Below are 26,508 nucleotides of genomic sequence, written 5' to 3'. Positions count from 1 at the left end.
TGCTATGGAGTGTCAGCAAAAAATTTGCAAGCATCAGCTCCAAGATACAGTTCAAGAGACAAAAGTACTGTATATACGATGCAGGGGATGGTGCAGATCGGAGAAAACAATTGCAGATTCATACACAAAATGAATAATTATGATGAAGGAAGATCAAATATATTGGAAAAGTTGGATTTTTTAATGTCAGAATTTCTGGAAATGAAGAAAGAAAGAACAACATACCTAGAACAGGGAAAGAGACATGGGAAAACTCTTATTATTACCCATATTAAATGAAGGAGATAACACGCAAACCATCATAGTGATGAATGCGCAGGGTTTAGATACAAGTAACTCAAGAAGAAAAATAGAGTTCTTAGAAGAACTAACCCAAATTGAAAAGAAAATTGATATAATGAATATAAGTGAAACCTGGTATTCCCAACAGACTGGTAATGATGATCAAATAAAAGGGTTCCAAACTTACAGATCAGATAGAAAAAATAGGAATCAAGGAGGAACCGCAATATATGGGAAAGACATAAAACAAGGAAATATATATGAGAAATATAGTAACTCAGAATGTGAACCAATAGCGATAGAATTTGAATCTGAAAAATTAATGAACATAGTAATATATAGACCCCTAATACTAAATGGTTTGACACAATAATAGAAAAATTGGATGATATATGTAGAAATCACAAGAACTGGACTATTCTATCCGGAGACTTTAACTTTCCTTTCGTAGATGGGAAAGAACGAATAGGAGATTGTGGTTGTATTTATGCATATAAAAAAGAGAGTAATAGTAGTGTAGAAGATAAGAGGCAATTCGAAAAGCTATTAGATATGCTACTAGAATACAACTTTCAACAAATAAATCACCTGCCAACAAGAAAGGAAAATACTTTAGACCTAGTATTTGTGAACGAGGTGAATTATGTTAAAGAAATAATAGTTTATAATGCGAGTATTTCAGACCTGGCATAAGTCATAGAATTACAGTCCATTCCAAAGCAAGTGAAAACAGAGATAAGCAAGAGATGAAAAAATGGGAAGGATATGGAAAATACAATTTCTACAGTAAAAATATAAAATGATCAGAAATAAATGAAGAATTAAACAAAGATTGGGATAACATTTTCGTAAGTGATGATATACAGGTAAATACGGAGATATTATATAAAATATTAGAGAAAATAGTGGATAAATATGTACTGAAGAAAAGAAAACATCAGTCATGCATACCAAGAGACAGAAGGATCTTGTTCCAGAAAATCAGAAAGTGGAAAAAAGGTCTTGCAAAAGAAAAGAATGTATGGAAAGTGATGGAACTAGTATAAAGTAAGATAGAAAATGCAGAACAAAAGATTATACAATCAAAAGAAAATGAAAAACGGGACTTTGAAGAAAAAACCCATGAGCACAAATTAGCATATATTACCCCTACTTTCAAAAGTGGATCAAGACTAGAGGCAAGTAATTATAGGCCTGTGAGTCTAACATCACATATTATGAAAGGGTAATGAAGAAAAATATTATGAAACATTTAATAAAAAATAATTTGTTTAATATAGGACAACATGGTTTTGTACCCGGAAAAAGTACACAAACCCAACTGTTAGTCCACCATGAGAACATATATAAAAATATGAAAAACGGAAAAGAAACAGATGTGGTTTATCTAGACTTTGCAAAAGCTTTTGACAAGGTAGATCATAATATAGAAAATTAGAAAACATAATATAGTGGACAAAGTAGGAAGGCGGTTAAAAGAATTTTTACACAACAGAAAACAGATTCTTATTGCAAATGATTAGAAATCAGATGAAGCTAAGGTAATAGCCGGTGTGCCACAAGGTACGGTGTTAGCTGCATTGCTGTTTGTTGTTATGATTGCAGACATAGACAGTAATGTTAAGGACTTGGTAGTGAGTAGTTTTGCCGATGACACAAGAATAAGTAGAGAAATTACTTGTGATGAAGATAGGAATGCGCTACAAAGAAACCTTAACAAAGTATATGAATGGGCAGAGGTAAATAGGATGGTAATTAACTCTGATAAATTTGAATAAATAAATTATGGAGATAGAGAAGGAAAGCTATATGCATATAGGGGACCTAATAATGAGACAATCACAAATAAGGAAGCAGTTAAAGACTTGGTGTGATGTTGAATAGGAACATGTTATACAATAATCAAATAGCAATTGGCAAAATGTAAAGCAAAAATGTTAATGTTATGGCATTTCAAAACAAGAAAAGCTGAACACATGATTATGCTTTATAAAACATATGTTTGTAGTCCACTTGAATACTGCAATATGATATGGTACCCACGCTATGAAAAGGATATTGCACAAATAGAGAGTGTACAAAGCTCCTTTACAGCCAGAATAGAAGAAGTTAAGGATCTTGACTACTGGGAAAGACTACAATTTTTAAAATTATATAGTCTAGAAAGGAGAAGAGAACACCATGATAATTCAGGCATGGAAACAGATAGAAGGAATTGCCGAAAGCATCATGGAGCTAAAAATATCAGAAAGAGCAAGCAGAGGTAGATTAATAGTTCCCAAAACTATACCAGGAAAAATAAGGAAAGCATACAGGACATTAATCCACTACGCACCAGCATCGACAATTCAGCGTCTATTCAATGCATTGCCAGCTCATCTGAGGAATATATCAGGAGTGAGCGTAGATGTGTTTACGAATAAGCTCAACAAATATCTAAACTTCATCCCAGACCATCCAAGATTGGAAGATGCATTAGCAACTCTCTGGTAGACATCAGAGGTGCCTCACACTGAGGGACCTGGGGCAACCCGAACAAGATGTAAGGTCTGTAAGGTAAGGTCTCTCTCTCTCTGTTGTTGGCTGTTTATATATTTCTAATGGTAAAATGTTTCAGATGACTTTGAAATTATATTAATAATACCAATTCAGTGGTATATTTGATGTAGGATGATACTTTAAGGATACATTTGGTATTTGAACTTTGAAGATAGGCAGATATAAGCATTTTTAGAGAGGAGGTCTAACAATTCGCGGGTTCAAGCTATTCGTGGGGGTGTCTGGTACCCATTCCCTGCGAATACGGGAGCACTATATGTACTTAGAATCCCACTTAAAATGCTTATAACTCCTATCTTGAATACTGTTGAAAACATGTATGTACAACCAATAACAGAGAGAGAGAGCGCATTGAAATGCAACATCATATATCTGATCATCAAGAGTGAAATATGAATTATTTATGAGACATACAGAATAATAATGAGAGAGAGAGAGAGAGAGAGAGAGAGAGAGAGAGAGAGAGAGAGAGAGAGAGAGAGAGAGAGAGAGAGAGAGAATAACTCCTTACAACTCCTTCTCCTCCACCAATCCGTATATCAAACTGTCATTTACTCCCCCTGTCCTCCTTTTGAAGACTGGGAATCACTATTTCTTTCATTAATCTTATTAATATTTTTAAAATAGTTATTAAGTAAATCATATTTATCATACTACAAAAGAAATAAACATGTAAGAGAGAGAGAGAAAAAATTTATTTTTATTTTTATTTTTATTGTTTAATCTCATTAAACTTAATACAGTGGACCCCCCGTATTCGCGTTCTCCAGATTCACGGACTCACACATTGGCGGATTTCTCTGGGGACGTTTCCCTGCATTATTCGCGGAAAATTCACGCATTCGCGGTATTTTTCTATGAGAAATATCCACAAATTCCTGGTTTTTTTTATGAATTTCATCATAAAATGCACTTTTTGTGATAAAACTATTAAAAAAACCAAGTATGAAAATTCTTAGTGGGTTTTCTTCAGTTTTAACTAACAAAATAGGCTGTTTTTAGCATTTTCATAGGGGTTCCAAACATTCGCGGGTTCTAACTATTCACGGGGGGGTCTGGTACGCATCCCCCGTGAATACGGGGGGACCACTGTATTATTTTAAAGTTAGTACAGTCACCTCTCAATTAACTTGAGGGTTACGTTCCTGGAGAGCTCGCGTTAATTAAAACGCGTTATTTAAACATATTTTTCCTATAAGAAATAACAGTAATAAGGAGGATTACGTTCCTGGACTTCGGGAACTCCATACTTTTTTGCTAAGTACAACTGAATTGGATAACAGCAACATTCATTTGCTTGCATTTCAACCATTGTGCGATAGTAAACAATTACTGTTCTTGCGTTATAGACGACACTATGTAGAATAGGACTGATATATTTTTTATGTAAGCTTGTACTGTAAATTATTATTTTATCATAAAATGTAGTAGTACCCTTAAAGATATATATATATACTTCTAACACTTCCAGCCAAAACAGAGGGAGAGAGTTACCACTATGACACATATCTTGTGGAGAGAGAGAGAGAGAGAGAGAGAGAGAGAGAGGAAGGAGAGAGAGAGAGAGAGAGAGAGAGAGAGAGAGAGAGAGTGTTATCCTTATTTAAAAGAGTGAAATGGAAAGATTATTGTAGTATTTCTTTAAAATACTATCATATGAATTTTGTAATTACAGTTTTATTATTATTATTATTAATTCTATTTGAAAATATTATTAAGTATATTATATACATACATATATGTACCATAAAAATTCTCTCATCTTAGTAAGAGAGAGAGAGAGAGAGAGAGAGAACGTTAGTTGGCAACCGCTCCCCCTCCTGTCAATTACTTGACTATTTTGTAGCTCTGGACCTCGGCTTAGTATCTGGATCTAAAGAGGAAGCTGCAGGGTAGAATAGATTTTCCTCCATTCTCACAGATTTTTTAAATTTATGAATTAAAGTCTTACTAATTCCCTATAGTATTTTCTTTATTATTGAATGATGTTATTGCTGCTTACATTAATATGAATATTTGAAAATTAGTAGTAAATCATTTATTTGTTATACAAAAAATATACATCTCTGTAAGAGAGAGAGAGAGAATTAATATTTTTATTATGTGTTAACATTTAATCTTATCATAAATTTAATAATACACTATAAATCAGTATTAATATTTTAATTTTAGTACATAAATAATTTATATATAATAAAAAATGTATGTAGTCATGAAAATAACATAAAATTACACTAATTAGTGTATAGTTATCATCGAAAATTCCCATAAATAGGCGAATTTCCCGCAAATAATGAGTAGGTTTGGTCCGAAGAAAAATCCGCAAACAGGTGGGTCCATGAATCTTGAGAATACTATTATGGGGGTTGACTGTACTGGATTGGCATATTCTAGTAAGATAAAGTTGAAAAAATTCTGTCTTCTTTAGGTATCTGAGGATTATATAGACATTGTCTTTTTTTCAGCTTCATGAATTAGTGGATGACGTCAAGGACCTCTTGGAATCTTTAGCTGGTGAAAAGATTTTTAGAATACTTATGAAAAGCCTTGATTCGGTATGTTACATCTTTGAACTTAATTTTTTTTTGTATTGCTTGTGCCTACTTCTGACTCATGTTTGTACCATACTTGAAGTTAAATATAGTTTTTCCATAAGAAACTTACCAAGTAATTATATAGCTAAGAGTTTCCTACCTATGGCAGCCTAGAAATTCAAAATTAGCAGTAGCGCTAGCATTTGTCCAGTTGTGGTTAATATGCCCGCCCACTATCGGGACTGAGAGAGGGAGCAACTTGGCAGAGAGCTTCAATTAGTTTTCTGCCAGCTCCCGAGTAACATCAGTGGTTTCCTGCAGCCTTCTTCACCATTTTTGTTGGATGATTTTAGAGTTCTTGCTGAAGTACTCTGTTTTTTGCAGTAGCGAATTGAACTTAGAACATCTGATTCTAGCTAAACGAGTGTTATGTTTTGTATAGAGGGATGCAAAACAAGATTAGCTAAATCTTATGATATTGACACCAGATGTATAAAATATAAGGGTCAGGAGTGTAAGGAGGACGTCACTTGTGCTGAATGTGGTGAATGGGATGATAAAAATGGAAGATCTCTAGGTCCCATCAGGACAAAATGGATAAGGATAGGAAGAGAAAGGTGGCTATTAGAGCCGAAGGTAAGCCTAACTTAGAAACTGTGCAAGTTACAGAATTAGTAGATGATAATTCTGTTTCTTTGCCTATGATCCCTATAGATAGTTTTCCTAAGACGTCACAGCAGACAAGCACCTGATAAGCTGCTGCCATTTTTTAGGTGAGGCAAAGGATATATAAAATTTTTTTATTCTAAGGAATTATGAACCATATCACAAAAATTGGCAAGCAAGGACAATTCACAAGTAGAAGATGAATTACATTGAGTCTCTGGATCCAGCAGTGTCTGAAAGATATACATATACAGATAAACTAAAATTTGTAAATAGCAAAGACCCGTACAAGTCGATACCTGAACAATGGAGTTCTGACATGGATTTGCAGCCTGCAGTTACATATCCAGATATTGTAAACTATTTGGTTAATGATGTAAGCCAGGGAGGTGATAAACAAACTATCTTCTCAACAGAACGTGACGATGAGACTGATTGCTCCCTTTTGGCCAGGAAAGGAATGGTTTCCCAGATCTGATTCAGCTGTTTAGTGGACTTTCTGAGGCTCCTGCCTCAAAAACGATCTCTGCTGAGACAGCCCCATTTCCTGAGATATCATATCAGGAAAAGGCTTTTCAAGGTGAGCTGCAAAGTCTATCGCCAAATGCGGATGGCAGTGTCTCTTCTTTTGAGACCACTATTATAAGCCAAATACATAACGTAGCAGATTTTCTGTTATACCTAAGATCCTCCAAAAAACTTTCTATACTTTGACTATAAAAGGGTATAAATCCATGCTTAGTTCCATATTTAAGAATAGAGGCATGGATCTGTCCTCAAGCCAAGATTTTAAGTGACCTCATTAAATCTTTTGACTTAAAAAAAAAAGTAAGATCTGATGCCATTGCTTGCGATATGGACTTTTAGAATGCTTATCTAGTCCACCCTTAGAACCTCTTCGTTCTGCATCATTGAGAAACCTAACAAAGAGACTATCTTCCTAGTTTGTGCCTTCTCGATAGGCTCTCTTGGCCATGCTCATTCACTAAAAAAAATTTGATGGATATTTTCATACTGGAGGAAGAAGAGATACTTCTATCTTAGAGCTTTGAGATATTACCGCAAAGAATGGAAAAAATTAGGGGCTCCTAAGATTTCCGCTGGTGTTCAGTTAAAAATCCGTCATTCTCTTTTCTAAAAATGTCCTGTCCTTCTTTTTGAGGAGCATGATCACAGAAGTGCCTTCCCAGGTCCAAGAAGATACACTGTCATCTTTTAAAGTTAGGGTGCATGAAGTTTGGGCTGTTGCGACTTCTTTCGCCTTCCGGCATAATACAGTGGTACCTTGACCTACGAGTTTAATTCGTTCCGTAGCCGAGCTCGTAGCTCAAGACTCCAGGATTGTTGAAGATGGCTACTTCATTCTCAACAAAGAGGGCTTTTAAGAAAATTCAGAATTGGATGGAGTCAAGAAAAGCCCGAATCAAGAACGCTTTCGCCTTACCCCCTTCAAGACTGACAGGCAAGGCAGGTCTTTGGTACAAGACAGGGAAGGAGATAGGTTTTAGAGCTCCCTCTTCGTCCCAAGGTGACTTTGCTATCTTGGTAGATGCACCGAAGAGATCCCTTTTGTCGACGGCGAAAGTGCACTGGACCCTTTCTGAGATAGACCATCATCTGAAGGGACTCTTCCGTACAGTAAAGTCTTCAATTTTTTGGACTGGTGTTTAGGGGTCTTGGATAACCGGTTGCGTAGTCCTGATTCGCTTAGCCTGGAGGAGCTGTCCAGCGTGCTTGCATGCATGGACAAGGCTGTCAGGGATGGTTCGGAGGAGTTGGCCTCGCACTTCTGCACTTCGATTTTGAAGAAGAGAGCGACCTACTGTGGTTTTACTGCAAAGGCGGTCTCTATCTCTCAGAAGGCAGAATTGTTGTATGCTCCTCTTTCAAGCCATCTCTTTCCCCAGGCTATGGTCAAAGATCTGGCTGTCAGTCTACAAGAGAAGGCTACGCAAGACCTCCTAGCTCAGTCTGCGAAACGTACGGTTGTTTCTTCGACATCTGCACAGACGCAAGCTTTCAAGAAGCAGAAGCCCTTTCGAGGTGGAGTTTCCTCGAGAACATCTTCTCGAGGAAGTACACGTTCCAGAGGCAGAGTCTCTACTAAAATCAGAGGTAAAAAATGAACCAGCGATCCTTCAGCCACCAGTAGGAGCCAGGCTTCGACTATTCTCAAAAGCTTGGATAGAGAGGAATGCGGACAGCTGGTCGCTCAACGTCATCAAGCGGGGGTACAAGATTCCTTTCTTGAAGCCTCCCTCACTGTGCATGACACCCAAGGATTTATCCCCTATTTACCATCAGGAGAAGCAACAGATCCTTTACGATCTGCTCGAGCAGATGCTAGAAAAGAGAGCGGTGGAACAGGTCGTAGACCTGGAATCCCCGGGCTTCTACAACAGGATATTCCTGGTGCCGAAACAGTCGGGAGGATGGCGACCAGTCTTAGATGTGAGCAGTCTGAATCGGTTCGTACAGAAGCAGAAATTCAAGACGGAGACACCTCAGTCAGTTCTTGGGACCTTAAGACCAAACGATTGGATGGTTTCATCAGACCTTCAAGACGCGTATTTTCACGTCCCCATCCATCCACAGTCAATGAAGTATCTTCGGTTTGTCCTAAAAGGGAAAGTTTATCAATTCAGGGCTCTTTGCTTCAGATTGAGCACGGCCCCTATGGTCTTCACGACTTTAATGAAGAACGTGGCGAGGTGGCTTCATCTTGCGAATATCAGAGTCTCTATGTACCTGGACGACTGGCTCATTCGTGCCTCCACTTCAAACAACTTTATCGTTGGTGAAGTCCTGGGACTACTGGTGAATTTCGAAAAGTCACATCTGATTCCAACCCAATCCATCGTGTATCTGGGGATTCAGATGGATTCAGTGGCTTTTCGAGCTTTTCCGTCCCAGGGACGTCAACAGCAAGGCTTAGAAAAAGTGTCAGCCTTCCTAATGAAAGATTCGTGCTCGGTGAGGGAATGGATGAGTCTGCTGGGGACCATTTCCTCGCTGGAGAAGTTTGTTTCCTTGGGGAGACTGCACCTCAGACTGCTACAATTTTTTCTCAAGGACAATTGGAAAGAAAACAAGAATCTGGATGTGATCTTGGAAATTTCAGGAGAGGTAAAACATCACTTGAAATGGTGGCTAGATCCAGTGAAGCTGTCGGAGGGCGTGTCTCTCAAGCTTCAGAGCCCCGACCTAGTGTTGTTCTCCGACGCGTCCCCCACGGGGTGGGGAGCAACATTAGGGGGGGAAGAAGTGTTGGGCACCTGGAGAGGGGAACAGGTGTCCTGGCACATAAACCTAAAAGAGATGGCAGCCATCTTTTTAGCTCTCCAGTTTTTCCAAGAAAAAGCCTCTCATCAAATAGTCCAAGTCAACTCAGACAACACCACAGCTCTAGCATACTTGAAGAAGCAGGGAGGAACACATTCTCGGTCCCTGTTTGCTCTGGCAAAGGAGATCTTGCTGTGGGCAAGGGCACTAGACGTCACGATCCTTACGAGGTTCGTAGCAGGAGTAGAGAACGTCCGGGCAGATCTCCTCAGCAGGCAAGGTCAACTTCTGCCAACCGAGTGGACTCTGCATCAGGAGGTATGCCAAGAGCTGTGGGGGTTATGGGGACGTCCGCTATTGGACATCTTTGCGACGTCCAGAACGAAGAGGCTTCCACTGTACTGCTCCCCAGTGCTCGACCCAGCGGCAGTGGCGATAGACGCACTTCTCTGGGACTGGACGGGGATGGACCTGTACGCCTTTCCCCCTTTCAAGATCTTAGGGGAAGTTATGAGAAAGTTTGCGGCGTCGGAAGGGACGAGAATAACTTTGATCACCCCCTTCTGGCCTGCGAGAGACTGGTTCACGGAGGTCATGGCCTTCATAGTAGACTTCCCGAGGACGCTTCCAGTAAGGACAGATCTACTCAGACAGCCCCACTTCGAGAGGTACCACAGAAACCTCTCCGCTCTGAGTCTGACTGCATTCAGATTATCCAAAAGTTGGCCAGGGCGAGAGGCTTTTCTAGGTCAGTGGCGAAAGCTATAGCCAATGCAAGGAGAGCTTCATCCAGCGCAGTGTACCAATCGAAGTGGGCAGTCTTCAGTAGTTGGTGCAAGAAGAACGGTATTTCCTCCACCATGACCTCTGTGAGCCAGATTGCTGACTTCCTACTATACCTGAGGAGGGATCTAAAACTTGCAGTCTCTACAATCAGGGGATATAGGAGTGTGCTTTCGGTTGTCTTTAGGCACAGAGGCCTGGACTTGGCGAACAACAGAGACCTTCACGATCTCTTGAGATCTTTCGAAACAACGAAGGTCCAGCAACCCAGGCTGCCGTCTAGGAACTTGGATGTAGTTCTGAAGTTCCTCATGTCCAGTCCATTCGAACCTATGCATACGGCTTCCCTGAAAGATGTTACTAGAAAAGCTATCTTCCTGATTGCTCTGGCGACGGTGAAGAGGGTCAGCGAGGTTCAAGCGATTAGCAAGTACGTTGGCTTTAAAGGTTATAACGCAGTCTGTTCCTTGAGCCCAACGTTCCTGGCAAAAAATGAAAAACCGTCCAACCCTTGGCCTAAGACCTTCGACATTAAAGGGATGGCCGAAATTGTTGGGCACGAGCCAGAGAGAGTTCTGTGCCCTGTCAGGGCTCTCAAATTCTACCTAAAGAAGACAAAGGATTGTAGAGGTCCTTCTGATAACTTGTGGTGTTCGGTCAGGAAGCCAAGTCTACCAATGTCAAAGAATGCTCTGGCTTTTTTCTTGAGGGACACCATCAAGGAAGCGCATTCATCCTGTGAAGACAGTGATATGAAAGTGTTGAAGGTGAATGCGCATGAAGTGAGGGCTATTTCTACGTCGGTGGCCTTCCAAAAGAACATGGCACTCAATGACATCTTGAATGCCACATTTTGGCGTAGTAATTCAGTGTTTGCCTCACACTACCTTTGGGAGGTGAGGACTACATACGAGAACTGCTACTCTTTGGGCCCATATGTTGCCGCAGACACTATATTGGGGACAGAGAGTAGCACTCTTCCTATCATATAGGAAATAATATGTTAGTTTGGACTTTTTAATTTTATTTCTTTTTATTTTTTATTTTTATTATGTTTATATAGGTGTTTATTTTTGTGGTCTTGGGTCGGCCGCCTAGGGCGGACTTCCCTTCATCAGCCTTGGTTATACGAAGTTTAACCAGATAGGCTAGGTCAGGTGGTAATGTTTTTGCTTTGCCCTCATAGTAGGGTAAAATGTTTTTGTCACATTGTGGTCACGTCCCCGTTGACAAATCATCTGGAGCGCACCAGCTACATAGGTCACGTCCTTGCTGGCACCTCTAGTGAAGCATTAACAGCATTTGGTGTCTAAACAACACCTATATGATCTGTCACATTGTGGTCACACTCCCTGTGACAGTTCATTAGAGCGCACCAGCTACACAGGTCACGTCCTTGCTGGCACCTCTAGGAATGCATTACCAAAATTCGATGTCTATAATGTAGGATCTAGTTGCATTGTGGTCACCCCCCCGTTGACAGATCCTCTAGAACAGCTTGCTGGAGTCTCTATTAAAGCAGAAGCAGACTTAGGTGACGGTACTCACGAAGTCAGCTATCTTAACAGGTAAGGAACCAAGATGTCAATCATATACATGAAATTGTTTCCCAAATCCGAGTCTGTCTCCTCCTTCCTCCAAAGGTGGGATTCAGCTATATATATATCTGGCAGGTAAGCTTCATGGACAAAATGATATTGTTATGATACAATAAAGTTTGTTCATACCTGGCAGATATATATAATCAAAGTGCCCACCCACCTCCCCTCAGGAGACAGTGGCACTAGAAAATCTGACAGAAAATGGGAATGGTTCCTGACGCCCGCCTCCCAGCGGCGGGAATGGGTACTACCACCTGGCCGACCACTGCGTGTGCCGGGAGTTTTGAAATTCTGTCGGACTTCGGAGAAATACAGCTATATATATATCTGCCAGGTAAGTATGAACAAACTTTATTGTATCATAACAATATCATTTTCACTCTTTTAAATACTGTAAGGACAATATCTCTCTCTCTCTCTCTCTCTCTCTCTCTCTCTCTCTCTCTCTCTCTCTCTCTCTCTCTCTCTCTCTCTCTCTGCTGCTGCAAGTGTTAGAAGTACGTATGTATGTACGTATATACCTTTAAGGGTACTAATGTTTAGGATTACTTTGAAATTATATTGATACAGTCTCTAAGATTAATACATTAATATGATGATAATTTAAGGTAAATTTGATGTAGGATGTTACATAAGGTTTATATTCGGTGTTTCTCTCTCTCTCTCTCTCTCTCTCTCTCTCTCTCTCTCTCTCTCTCTCTCTCAGCAAAAGTATTGATATACAGACAAACATAATTGCTCATTCCTCTCTTTCTCCCTTCTCTGGAATAGATATATGTATTTATGGGAGGGGATATTGTTGCCTATAGAAGTTCCTTTCAATCTGTTGATATCATAAGGAATTATTTTCTCTCTCTCTCTCTCTCTCTCTCTCTCTCTCTCTCTCTCTCTCTCTCTCTAGTAGCCATCTTGCTTGGTGAGACGTTCCCGCGCGCAGTCTGATTAATCAACAGATATCACAAGTTTAACTTTCGTCTAGAATTTGAGAAATATCTAGAAGTAGTTAGTTTATCAAGTGAAATACTGTAAATCAGAACAAGATGGCAGTAAGTTCCAACTGTGGAAAAAAATGGTAAAATTTAGCTTGTTTGGCAGATTCACAATACGATGAGGTAGCAGGAAGGGAACTGGCATTTCTCATCTATGAGATAAGCAACAGTCCTAACCAAAAAGATACAAAAGCATTCATAGATATATTAGAAGGATATAATCCTTCAAACTGGAACAAATCAACAGAAAACATCTTAAAAATCATTGAAGAAGTTCCAAATAAAATCCAAGTGGTCAAGAGACTCATAAAGAAAATATACATAAACCAACATATTCCGACAAAGAAAATGAATAAGGTGAACATTGTGAATATCCTAATTGATGCATTAGGAAAAAGAATGCCAAAAGCATGCAAACTGTGTAAGGTGTGGTATAGTATAGTTAATCCACAAAACCTAATCAGAAAATGTTCTGCATGCAACATTCCAACCCATCCACAATGTGCTGAGGTAATGCAAAATATGAGAAAAGATACCAGAATATTTAGCTCAACATGTCTATCAGGGATAGACAATGTTATTAAATCAAGATTGAATGTACAAATAGTTGAGGATGAAGAAGAAGAGGAAGAGGAAGAAGAAGAGGAGACCTTACCTTACCTTACAGACCTTACATCTTGTTCGGGTTGCCCCAGGTCCCTCAGTGTGAGGCACCTCTAATGTCTACCAGAGAGTTGCTAGTACATCTTCCGGTATATTTTGCATCTTCCAATCTTGGATGGTCTGGGATGCAGGTTTAGATATTTTGTCGAGCTTATTCTTAAACACATCTACGCTCACTTCCTGATATATTCCTCAGATGAGCTGGCAACGCATTGAATAGACGCTGCATTATCGATGCTGGTGCGTAGTGGATTAATGTCCTGTGTGCTTTCCTTATTTTTCCTGGTATAGTTTTGGGCACTATTAATCTACCTCTGCTTGCTCTTTCTGATATTTTTAGTTCCATGATATTTTCTGCTATTCCTTCTATCTGTTTCCATGCCTGAATTATCATGTAGCGTTCTCTTCTCCTTTCTAGACTATATAATTTTAAGAATTGTAGTCTTTCCCAGTAGTCTAGGTCCTTAACTTCTTCTATTCTAGCTGTAAAGGACCTTTGTACACTCTCTATTTGTGCAATATCCTTTTGATAGTGTGGGTACCATATCATATTGCAATATTCAAGTGGACTACGAACATATGTTTTATAAAGCATAATCATGTGTTCAGCTTTTCTTGTTTTGAAGTGCCGTAACAACATTCCCATTTTTGCTTTACATTTTGCCAACAGAGTTGCTATTTGATCATTGCATAACATGTTCCTATTCATCATCACACCAAGGTCTTTAACTGCTTCCTTATTTGTGATGGTCTCATTATTAGGTCCCTTATATGCATATAGCTTTCTTTCTCTGTCTCCATAAATTTATTGATTCAAATTTATCAGAGTTAAATACCATCCTATTTACCTCTGCCCAATCATATACTTTGTTAAGGTCTCTTTGTAGAGCGTTCCTATCTTCATCACAAGTAATTTCTCTACTTATTCTTGTGTCATCTGCGAAACTACTCACTACCGAATCCTTAACATTATTGTCTATGTCTTCAATCATAATAACAAACAGTATTGCAGCTAACACCGTACCTTGCGGCACACCGGATATACCTTGGCTTCATCCGATTCTCATTGTTTGCAATAACTATCTGTTTTCTGTTGTGTAAAAATTCTTTTAACCATCTTCCTACTTTATCCCAGATATTGTGTTTTCTAATTTTCTTCGCCAATATATTATGGTCTACTTTATCAAAAGCTTTTGCAAAGTCTAAATAAACCACATCTGTTTCATTTCCGCTTTTCATATTTTTGAATATGTTTTCACGGTGGACTAACAGTTGGGTTTGTGTACTTTTTCCGGGTACGAAACCATGTTGTCCTTTATTAAACAAATTATTTTTTATTAAATGTTTCATAATATTTTTCTTCATTACCCTTTCATACACTTTCATAATATGTGATGTTAGACTCACAGGCCTATAATTACTTGCCTCTAGTCTTGATCCACTTTTGAAAGTAGGGGTAATATATGCTAATTTGTGCTCATCATATATCTTGCCTGTATCTACACTTTGTCTTAATAATATTGCAAGTGGCTTTGCGATAGAATGAACTACTTTCTTTAACAAAATAGCAGGAAAACGGAAGAGAAGTAAACAAAACTGAAATGACAGATAAAATAAGGAAAATGGAAGAGAAGTAAACAAAACTGAAATGACAGAAAAAATAAGGAAAACAAAGAACAAGATAAAAGTATGGATGCAGAGATACTCATTGATACTACATAATGAGGCAATAAAGCAGCATACTTACAAAGAAATAAATTACGATATGACAACACAAAAGAAAATCCTGAAGAGGCTCTACCCAGATCTACACAATGACAGGAAAGAGGAAAAAATAGACAAAAAAGACAAAGTCTGCAACCTTTTGAAAAGAGGGAATTGCAGATTTGGAGAAAGATGTTACTACAAACATCCTAAGGTATGTCACAACTATGAAATATATGGTAAATGTGCATACCTAGACAGCTATGAGGATGATTGCAGAGATCTGCATCCAAAAATATGCAAAAACTTAAAAGAAGGAAAAGGATGTAAGTTCGACAAAAAATGTAAATATATGCACCCTGTAGCCATGAATCGTAATCAAATAATAATCAAACAAGTAATCAAAATCCAAATAAGAAAGAAACAAATAAAGAGAGGAATAAAGAATATCAGGTAAAAGAACATCCAAGCCATCAACGCGATATGCAGTGATGTCAGCAAAAAATTTCAAAGCCTCAGCTCCAAGATACAACTCAAGAGATAATAACTGTATATATTATGCAAGAGGATATTGCAGATACGGAGAAAATTGCAGATTCAGACACAAAATTAATAATTATGATGAAGGAAGATCAAATATTATGGAAAAGTTGGATTTTTTAATGTCAGAATTTCTGGAAATGAAAAAAAGAACAGCATACCAGAACAGGAAAGAGTCATGGGAAAATCCTTATTATTAACCATGTTAAATGAAGGAGAAAACACGCAAACCATCATAGTGATGAATGCGCAGGGTTTAGTTACGAGTAACTCAAAAAGAAAAATAGAGTACTTAGAAGAACTAACCCAAATTGAAAAGAAAATAGATATAATGAATATAAGTGAAACCTGGTATTCCCAAGAGACTTGGAATGATGATCAAATAAAAGGGTTCCAAACTTATAGATCAGATAGAAAAAATAGGAATCAAGGGGGAACCACAATATATGGGAAAGACAAAAAACAAGGAAAAACATATGAGAATATAGTAACTCAGAAATGTGAACTAATAGCGGTACAATTTGAATATGAAAATAATGAACTAGTAATATATAGACGTCCTAATACTAAAGAGTTTGACTTAATAATAGAAAAATTGGATGATATATGTAGAAACCACAAGGACTGGACTATTCTCCTATCTGGAGACTTCAACTTTCCTTTCGTAGACTGGAAAGAAAGAATAGGAGATTGTGGTTGTACTTATACATATAAAAAAGAGAGTAATAGTAGTGCAGAAGATAAGAGGCAATTCGAAAAGCTATTAGATATGCTACTAGAATAACAACAGTTCAACAAATAAATCACCTGCCAACAAGAAAGGAAATACTTTAGACCTGGTATTTGTGAACGAGATGAATTATGTTAAAGAAATAATAGTTTATAATGCGAGTATTTCAGACCATAATGTCATAGAATTAACAGTCCATTCCAAGCAAGTGAAAACCGAGATAAGCAAGAAATGACAAAAGTGGAAGGATATGGAAAATACAACTTCTACAGTAAAAATATAAAATGGTCAGAAATAAATGAAGAATTAAACAAAGATTGGGATAACATTTTTGTAAGTGATGTCATAAGGGTAAATACGGAGATATTATATAAAATATTAGAGAAAATAGTGGATAAATATATACCGAAAAAGAAAAGTAAATATCAGTCATGCATACCAAGAGACAGAAGGATCTTGTTCCAGAAAATCAGAAAGTGGAAACAAGGTCTTGCAAAAGAAAAAAATGCATGGAAAGTTATAGAACTAAAAAGTAAGATAGAAAATGCAGAACAAAAGATTATACAATCAAAAGAAAATGAAAAACGGGACTTGGAAGAAAAAACCCTAATAAACTATCAATCAAAACCCCAAACTATTATATTCATAGTCGAAAATAGATAATAAGAAAGAATAGAAATAGGACCCCTGCTAAGAATTGAAGGAGATTAACGAAATGAAAAAAAGGAAATTTGGCAACATATTGGCAGAACGATATAAGAGAGAATTCACCCCTAGAATAGATAATGAAGATAATGATATAGAAGTAAGGGACAAAAATAGTGAATATTTAGCTGATATAAATATTAATGAAGCTGATATTGTGCAGGCTATTAATGAAATTAAAATGGAGCTGCAGCAGGGCCGATGGTAGTTCCTGCTATTTTGTTAAAGAAAGTAGTTCATTCTATCGCAAAGCCACTTGCAATATTATTAAGACAAAGTGTAGATACAGGCACGATTTATGATGAGCACAAATTAGCATATATTACACCTACATTCAAAAGTGGATCAAGACTAGAGGCAAGTAATTATAGGCCTGTGAGTCTAACATCACATATGAAAGTGTATGAAAGGGTAATGAAGAAAAATATTATGAAACATTTAATAAAAAATAATCTGTTTAATATAGGACAACATGGTTTCGTACCCGGAAAAAGTACACAAACCCAACTGTTAGTCCACCGTGAAAACATATACAAAAATATGAAAAGCGGAAATGTACAAAAATATGAAAAGCGGAAATGAAACAGATGTGGTTTATCTAGACTTTGCAAAAGCTTTTGACAAGGTAGACCATAATATTTAGCGAAGAAAATTAGAAAACATAATATAGTGGATAAAGTAGGAAGATGGTTAAAAGAATTTTTACACAACAGAAAACAGATAGTGATTGCAAACAATGAGAAATCGGATGAAGCTAAGGTAATTTCCGGTGTGCCACAAGGAACGGTGTTAGCTGCATTACTGTTTGTTATTATGATTGCAGACATAGACAGTAATGTTAAGGACTCGGTAGTGAGTAGTTTCGCCGATGACACAAGAATAAGCAGAGAAATTACTTGTGATGAAGATGGGAACACGCTACAAAGAGACCTTAACAAAGTATATGATTGGGCAGAGGTAAATAGGATGGTATTTAACTCTGATAAATTTGAATCAATAAACTATGGAGACAGAGAAGGAAAGCTATATGCATATAGGGGACCTAATAATGAGACAATCACAAATAAGGAAGCAGTTAAAGACCTTGGTGTGGTGATGAATAGGAACATGTTATGCAACGATCAAATAGCAATTCTATTAGCAAAATGTAAAGCAAAAATGGGAATGTTGTTACGGCACTTCAAAACAAGAAAAGCTGAACACATGATTATGCTTTATAAAACATATGTTCGTAGTCCACTTGAATATTGCAATATGATATGGTACCCACACTATCAAAAGGATATTGCGCAAATAGAGAGTGTACAAAGGTCCTTTACAGCTAGAATAGAAGAAGTTAAAGACCTTGACTGCTGGGAAAGACTAAAATCCTTAAAATTATATAGTCTAGAAAGGAGAAGAGAACGCTACATGATAATTCAGGCATGGAAACATAAAAGGAATAGCTGAAAACATTATGGAGCTAAAAATATCAGAAAGAGCAAGCAGAGGTAGATTAATAGTGCCCAAAACTATACCAGGAAAAATAAGGAAAGCACACAGGACAATAATCCACTACGCACCAGCATCGATAATGCAGCGTCTATTCAATGCGTTGCCAGCTCATCTGAGGAATATAACAGGAGTGAGCGTAGATGTGTTTAAGAATAAGCTTGACAAATATCTAAACTGCATCTCAGACCATCCAAGATTGGAAGATGCAAAATATACCGGAAGATGTACTAGCAACTCTCTGGTAGACATTAGAGATGCCTCATACTGAGGGACCTGGGGCAACCCGAACAAGCTGTAAGGTCTGTAAGGTAAGGTCTGTATTATTGGCTGTTTATATATTTCTAATGGTAAAATGTTTAAGGTGACTGAAATGATATTAATAATACCAATTCAATGGTATATATATACATTTGGCATTTGAACTTTCAAGATAGGCAGATATGGGCATTTTTAGAGGGGAGTTCTAACTATTTGCGAGTTTGTGTTATTTGCGGGGGTCCCTGGTACATATCCCCCGTGAATACGGGGGGAACACTGTAATCTGGTTGTTTTTGTTATGGTACTGTACCCAGGGCAAGGGTAAATTGTCCTTTTGAGCAATTGGAATCATCCTTGCTACAAGTAAAGGTGACCCTCGGCTTTACTGCCGCACCACTACATTGTTTCAATGCTAGCAGCTTATCTATTTCTAATTAATTACATGACGTAATGTTTTAGAGCAGATCAGAGGTGTCAGTCTCCTTCCTTTGCTCTTACATGACCAGGAAGAGAAACCCCAGGTGAGGTGAACTACCAGTCAGTTCAGAAATTTGCTAAGTTTTTACTCCATAAATTATATAATAAGGGAAAAAATATTGAAATACGTTTGATCCCTGCACGTTGGGATAAAAGGAGACGAAGAGGCTGATAAAGCAGCCAGGGAAGCAGTCCACATAATGAGAACGAATGTAATCATCCCTATTAGTGACTAAGGAGCTTATATATAAACAATCATTGTAAATAAATGGCAAAATATATGGAATGAAGAAACTGAAAGTAATAAACTGAAACAAATAAAACCTGACGTTATGAAGTGGAGTTTTGTATATGAGAGAGAGAGAGAGAGACACACACACACAAGTAATCCTGACACGTCTACATATAGGTCACACTCGTCTGACACATGGGCATTTGATGAGCAGCCCACGTGATCCTGCTCCGGAGTGCTCAGAGTGCAAGGTGTTGATAACTGTCAGACATGTGGTGTGAGTGTCCAAAGTATGACCAGCAGAGACTGTCAACTTTTGTAAGTAAAGGAATAAAAGAAATTTTGTCAGAATCTCAAATTTTCAGTGGTTCCAATTTTGATATTTCTAAAGAACTCTGATTTAATTAATAGAATATGAAAATAAGTATATAATAAAGATACAAAAACCTCAGAGCAATTAATGAATTTTAGATAAAAAATTTTAAGTTTCTTGACTTATTAGTTTTAATACACCTTTTTAGTATGTATGTATGGAAACATGAGTAAATGTATTTATTGCCTGTTTGTGTTCTAGTACAAAAGCCTCTGCCTGTGCAGTGTTTTATATTATTTTAATTTATTGTTTATTGTACTGCATGACCTATTTGGTCCCAGTTCTTGGCCTTTGGCCTAGACCTGGCATTGTATCTAATCCTTCGGGCCAGCCGTATGAGAACTGAAAGTCAGCTCAGTGGTCTAGTTAAACTATTTTTTAATAATAATTCACAGAATGACAACTCTGTTATGAGTCTTGATATGTTTTACTAGTTGATCATGGAGTTCTTATATAGCGACAAACACTGAATTATGTGCTCCCTTTGTATTATTTAAAAAAATGTAAATAGCATACACAAACTTTCCATACTGATTTTGCACTTAAGAGCGTGAAAAATTATACCAATTGTAGTATACTACATACTAGTTTGTACTTTAGAAATGAAACAGTTTCTGAAGGGATATCATCTTTGAAAAGTGCAGTAACGACGTGAATGAGTATTGCATCTTAATAAAGTATGTATATGTATTACGAAAGTCAAGATGACCCTTGTATAAATAATTGGAGAGAACTCCTAACTGGGAAATGTAAGCTGCCTTCCATAGTCCCTTTGTGTGTCATCTCTGAAGCTAGCTGAAAAATCAATTATTAAAACTCTAGGCTAGGCTAGCATGATAATGGAATAAAATGAGTTAAAGAACATCCTAAAAATTGTTAAACTACCATTACTCTTCCCGAAATCATATTTTAAGTAAGTACCCCCTCCTATCTATTTCTGTCTGATTATTCATAAGTCTTAGTCAATAAAAGTCAACACAAGTCTAGAGAACCCATTTTTTAAATGGCGACTTCGAATCTATCTGAAAATGAGTATATAATTATCAAACAATGAAATGTTAAAGTTCGTCAACAATATGTGTGTCGCACCTCACTACCCCTCTTTAGAAGCTGAACTTAATGTTACTACAAAAGATATATAACTTTTCAAAGTCTTTCACTTTACCTTACAACAGATCTCCAAACACTTTCTTCTACAGCATGTTTCCACACACAATCAATATCAGGTGATGCCCCTTAATTCTCATACTAGAGATTATATCCCATTCACCTGTTCTAACAATTGTACGCATGTACGCCCATGCATGCTACTGAACACACGAACGTACGCGCGCTAGTCTATTCCGTGTGTTTCCATTTTCCCATGTACACGATAATTTATCGAATGCATGCACTCGGTGACCTGAAGTAACCTGAAGTAACCTTTCCTTGCTCTCGCATCTCATCATCCCGCGACCGCGTGTTTTACGATTTGTATCTCATGTCAGCATTTTGAGGAATCCACTGTTTTGCATCTGTCACCAACCAGCAAGTGCTAAGGTTATCAACCCCATTTATTTTAATATATATCTATTCCTCTGACCAGTGCCCTAAGATATGCACTAACTGTAGGTGCTGTAATTACCTTTGTATCATATTTATGCATATACAGTAAAACCTTGCGTTACGAATTTAATCCGTTCCAGAACCTGCTTCGTAACCTAAAAAATTTGTAACCTAAATGGATTTTCCCATAAGAATGTTATAAAAAGCAAATAATGCGTTCCACCCGACCATGAATGACCATTTCAATTCATATTTTTCCATTTATTTTTGTTCACTTAAGGTTGAAAATTCGTGTAGGAATTACATAAAATTATAAAATTGAAGAATGAAATTAAATATAAACACTAGATTTAATATGCATGCACAGTAAAACCTGAACTTTACCTTTGGCGAGTGTGGCTGCTGGCTTGACGGAGACGGGAGGAGGGGAAGGGTGAGGAGGAGAGGGTTAGGGCTTGGGGGGGAAATCTCCCTCCGTGAACACTTCTGGAAGACTTTGTGGTTCTTTCTCTAGAGTGCACCGTTCATCACGATCACTAATTTTACGCTTACGCGACACTGTGTCGTCTTTCACAATTTTGAAAAAATATTTTTCTATGAGCAAATTTTCTACATCGTTGAGAATATAAGGCCGTTGTTTCGTCAATACTGTGACACCTTTTGATGCTTTACTGGCTTTAATTTCTTCCTTTTTCTTCAAAATAGTGCAGATCGTTGATTGCGACTGCTTGAAGAATGCTGCAATGTCTTTCACGCGCTCGCCTTTATCATGCATTTGGATAATTTCCTTCTTCATTTCGACTGTAATCATCTCCTTCTTTCTTATGCTTTCCTTCTTGCTGCTTGCCTTCGTCATCTTGGGAGCCATTGTCTTTAGTATTTGGGTAGTAGTAATGTATAAGCACTATCACGGAAACACAACACGTGCGCAAATCACTAAGCAAATTTGAGAGCGTATCACGGACAGATGCGTTCAATCTTACCGCCAGCGAGATAGTGAAAGAGTTATGGTTTAAAAAGGGTCAAGGGATGCGTGGGAGGAAGTCACGTGACCCTCGTTAAGTTTTGGCCGAAAAAAATGCGTTCGCAGATCCCACGCTCATCTGATGTCCGATGTAAACAAAGCAGGCGTTAAGTTTTGGCCGAAAAAAATGCGTTTGCAGATCCCACGCTCATCCAAAGTCCGATGTAAACAAAGCAGGCGGCCTCCCATGATGGAAATTCGTGCATTCGTATTCCAAGTGAAATTCGTATTCCAGAATGAGGGCGTCACTTCGTAAGTTAAAAAATTCGTATACTAATCGGTTCGTAACTCAAAGTATTACTGTACAAAAATAAAAATAAATTTTTAATAAATATTTTATACAGAAAATCTTTAAAACTTTTAAATTTTCATAGTAAATTAAACATAAACACACTTGCAGGGTTTTCTGTGTTTCTGGAGGATTCACAAATGTTGACGCTATTGTGAAGAGCTTGCGTATGATAATTAGTTAGGTTCCAATGAAAAGTTTGTGCCATTGTGAATTCGCGTAAATCGAATCATGTAGGTTCGTGGTATTACTGCATTCTTATTGACTCCTCTTGATGCTCTGCGTGGCATAGATTATGTTTTCATTGGTGGAGCTTGACCACCTTGTTAAGAATATCTTGAACATTTTTTGAAGTTTTTAGCTAACTCGACTGGACAGTGGGAGCACTGGCTAAGAAGAGTGAGGACTTCCAAACCTCATCAGGAGACATTGCCTGGGACTGGCTAGGAGTCTTGTCTTGTGCAGACAAGGCTATTAGTGATGGCTCTCAAGAGCTTTCCTCTTTTCACTTTGGTAGTACCTTACTATCATTTTGTCCAGAAGACAAATTGAAGATGGAGACAAACCATTTAGTACCTTACTATCATTTTGTCCAGAAGACAAATTGAAGATGGAGACAAACCATTTAGTCCTCTCATTCATTTACCAGGATGACTGGATGATAACGTTAGACATGCAAGACGCATACTTCCACATTTTGGTCCACCCAGTCTTCAGGCAGTATCTAAGGTTCATTTTCAGGGCAAAGTATATCAATTTCAGGCCCTTTGCTTAGTCTTTCGACAGCCCCTCAAGTGTTCACTCTAGTCCTCGCTCCTCTCTCAAAATAGTTCCACTTAATAAGGATCAATATAACTCTGTACCTGGATGACTGGATGCTTTAATCCCATTAAAGGAAAAGTGCTGGAAGGACTTGCACAAGGTTTCATTTCTTACCAAGGAACTGGGCTGCCCATTCTAAGAGATCCTCTATTTAGCAATGACTCTCAGGTCTTATTTTCGGGCTTATCAGTCTCCCAAGAGAATTTTCAGCTGCCGTCAGATGCACAGCTCACCAATGGATGAACCTGCTGGGGACATTGGCATCCATAGAAATGTTTGTCAATTTGGGCAGACTGCATATGAGAGTTGTCCAATTCTTTCTTAAACCCAAATGGGACAGGAAAACACAGTCAGACATTTGTATGTTTATAATCACCTTAGAGATCAAATTGGACCAGCAATTGTGGCTGTCCAAAGAAAGACTGTTAGAAGGGAAGTCCCTTCAACCCCTGAACCCCAACCTAGAATTTTATTCAGACACATTAGACTTAGGCTGGGGAGCTACTGGGGAAGCAGGAAGTATCTGGCACGTGGACCCCAGAGCAACAGACTACACATATAAATGTCAGAGAACTGAAATCGGTTCATCAAATGGACCTTGGATCCTCTGGTCTGTCTAGATCTTTGGAAATTTTGGGACAAACTAACTTTAGATCTGTTTGCCACCTCCAAGAACTTGTCTGCCTCTCTTTTGCTCTTCAGCTCCTGATCCTCAGGATGGGTAACAGCTGTCATGCTGCAAGACTGGATCTGTATGCTTTTCTACCCTTCAAAATGATCAACAAGGTGATAAACAAATTTCAAGCCTACCACAACACAACTAAGACCCTCATGCCTTGCTATGGCCTCTGAAAGAATGGCTCCCAAATCTTTGGTTATTGATGGATTTTCCAAGACTCCTTCCACAAAAACTGTCTTTACTCAAACAACCCCATTTCAGAAGACACCACCATGGGTTGTCCGCTCTTGCCCTGACAGGCTTCAAACTGTCCATTCAATGTGGAATTCAGCTATGTAATTATTTGGTAAGTTACCTATATGAAAATATTTTCATAAAATTAAGTTTCATGTATACTTACCAAGTAATTACAGAATGAGAGCTTATCCTCTTCCCCTCTTATGGACATAAGGGCACAAGCACAATTGAGCTAACAGGCTGATTTTCTCTTAAGTGCTCTGATAGTGGGTGGAGCCTGTCACCAGTACAAAACAATTTAATCGCTACCGCAAATTTTTTAAAAGGGCTGCTGTGCGAGTTAGAAACCTAAGCTTTGTAAATACTTGGTAAGTACTATACACAAAACTTAATTTTATTATGAAAATAAAGTGCTACCCTACTTTTTATGATTCATTTTGTCAGATTTTTGTGGAGTATATCTTTCCGGTTTCTGCGGATCTTTCACCAATTCGCAAATTTTTCTATGGGCTTTATCTATAAAATGGTCACATTCATTTTTTTTTTATATTGAATTGGCAGTAAACTATTGAAATAGACTGTTATAAGTGTTTTAGTTAAAAGGGCACATAGTTTTTGGCAGTTACGTATAAGCATTTTTATAGGGGATTTTGCATTTCCGCGGTGGGTTCCGGAACCTATGCCCACAAAAAAGTGGGGTAGCACTATCATTTTTCCTAACATACAAACCTAAAGTCTTTACATAAATTGCCAATCACTAGCCACCACCCTTCATTCTGCTACCGGGGCCAAAAAGTTAAGTGAATGCTTACCGACTGGATGGTGGAGCTTTCTCCCCTACCGTCGATAACCAACTACCAATAACTCTCTTGTGTTTAGTTAAATGGCTGGTTCCAGCTTCCACTGAAAGTAAACCTTATATATGTTAGGAAAATACAAATTACTTAAAAAATTTGACATCTTGTGACTTAGGCTACCATATTTCAGTCAAAACTCTGGCAACATCCTAGGATCCTTGGGTAGTGCCAACAGTGTTCCTAAATTATTATAGCTTTTATCACAAGTAAGTTTATGGGTACTATTGTGTTTGTGGAGACATGGAATATTATCCACAGTGTTTAAACTTTAATTTTCCATTGAAAAATGTATTATAGGTATTAGACCACAATGCAATTGATAATGAAAAATTAGCTGTTTAAAATGTGATGTAAGGAATTTATGTGCTAGGTAAATTTTAGGTAATTTTATAATGAAAAATTAGCTGTTTAAAATGTGATGTAAGGAATTTATGTGCTAGGTAAATTTTAGGTAATTTTAGATTCCCTACAAGTACGGACAGGTGGCCCGCGGTTAACGGCACAATCGCTTAGCGGCGAATCAGTTTTACGGCTGTCATAAGAAATATTCATAAAAGGAATGAGGTATTTTAAGTTATTTTTACAGCACAATTTTCGGTTAACAGCACTGCTAGCACCGTTATGTCTAACGAGAACATACATTTGTAGAAATACCGTTCTGACCATAAAGGTTTTGCAAATGATGTTAAAAGGGATTTTGACGAAGGAAAAATCTATTTCTGGGTGATTGGCTCGTGTCGCCCTATGAAAGGATCCTTAATATCATTCTTTCTAGGTAAAATTGATCTAAATTACCAGAGAAAAACAAAATTAAGAAAATGTCAGTAAAACTGACTCGCTCACTCTTCGTTAAGTGGCGGTCATTTTTTTTTTTGATCCTAGGGGCGTGCGTGGGGAACTCATGCGAATACAATGGTCAATAGAATTCCAATTTTCAGAATCCCCCCAAGAGAGAGCTGATACCAACGGGCGATGCAGCCGCTACTACTACTACTAGAGGACGCCACGGACAGCAGCGCCCCTAGCGGACATCCTTAATCTAAAAACATCTTGTCCTGCAAGGGGGGGAAAACCATAAAAGGGGGGTTTCATAGGGCGACACGAGCCAATCACCCAGAAATAGATTTTTCCTTCGTCAAAATCCCTTTTCTGGGCTCAGCTCGTGTCGGCCTATGAAAGAGTA

General features: G+C 37.9%; 1 protein-coding gene across 4 annotated transcripts in view; it reads left to right on the top strand.

The window, feature by feature from the left end:
* The window catches only part of LOC135195058 (acid ceramidase-like), a 338,079-nt gene that overhangs the window by 82,509 nt on the left and 229,062 nt on the right, over positions 1-26,508 (top strand). For all 4 annotated transcript variants that reach the window (XM_064221412.1, XM_064221411.1, XM_064221413.1 and 1 more), the window contains one exon: positions 5,307-5,396. Coding sequence is in view for 1 of the 4 variants with exons in the window: in XM_064221414.1 (XP_064077484.1) it covers positions 5,307-5,396 (90 nt within the window). In the remaining 3 variants the exon portion in view is untranslated. The remainder of the gene's footprint in view (positions 1-5,306; positions 5,397-26,508) is intronic.

This window comes from Macrobrachium nipponense, chromosome 15 (genome assembly GCF_015104395.2).
Source record: "Macrobrachium nipponense isolate FS-2020 chromosome 15, ASM1510439v2, whole genome shotgun sequence".
Taxonomy (NCBI): domain Eukaryota; kingdom Metazoa; phylum Arthropoda; class Malacostraca; order Decapoda; family Palaemonidae; genus Macrobrachium; species Macrobrachium nipponense.
Note: the sequence above shows the minus strand (reverse complement) of the source record. Positions and strands in the feature narration are given on the sequence as shown.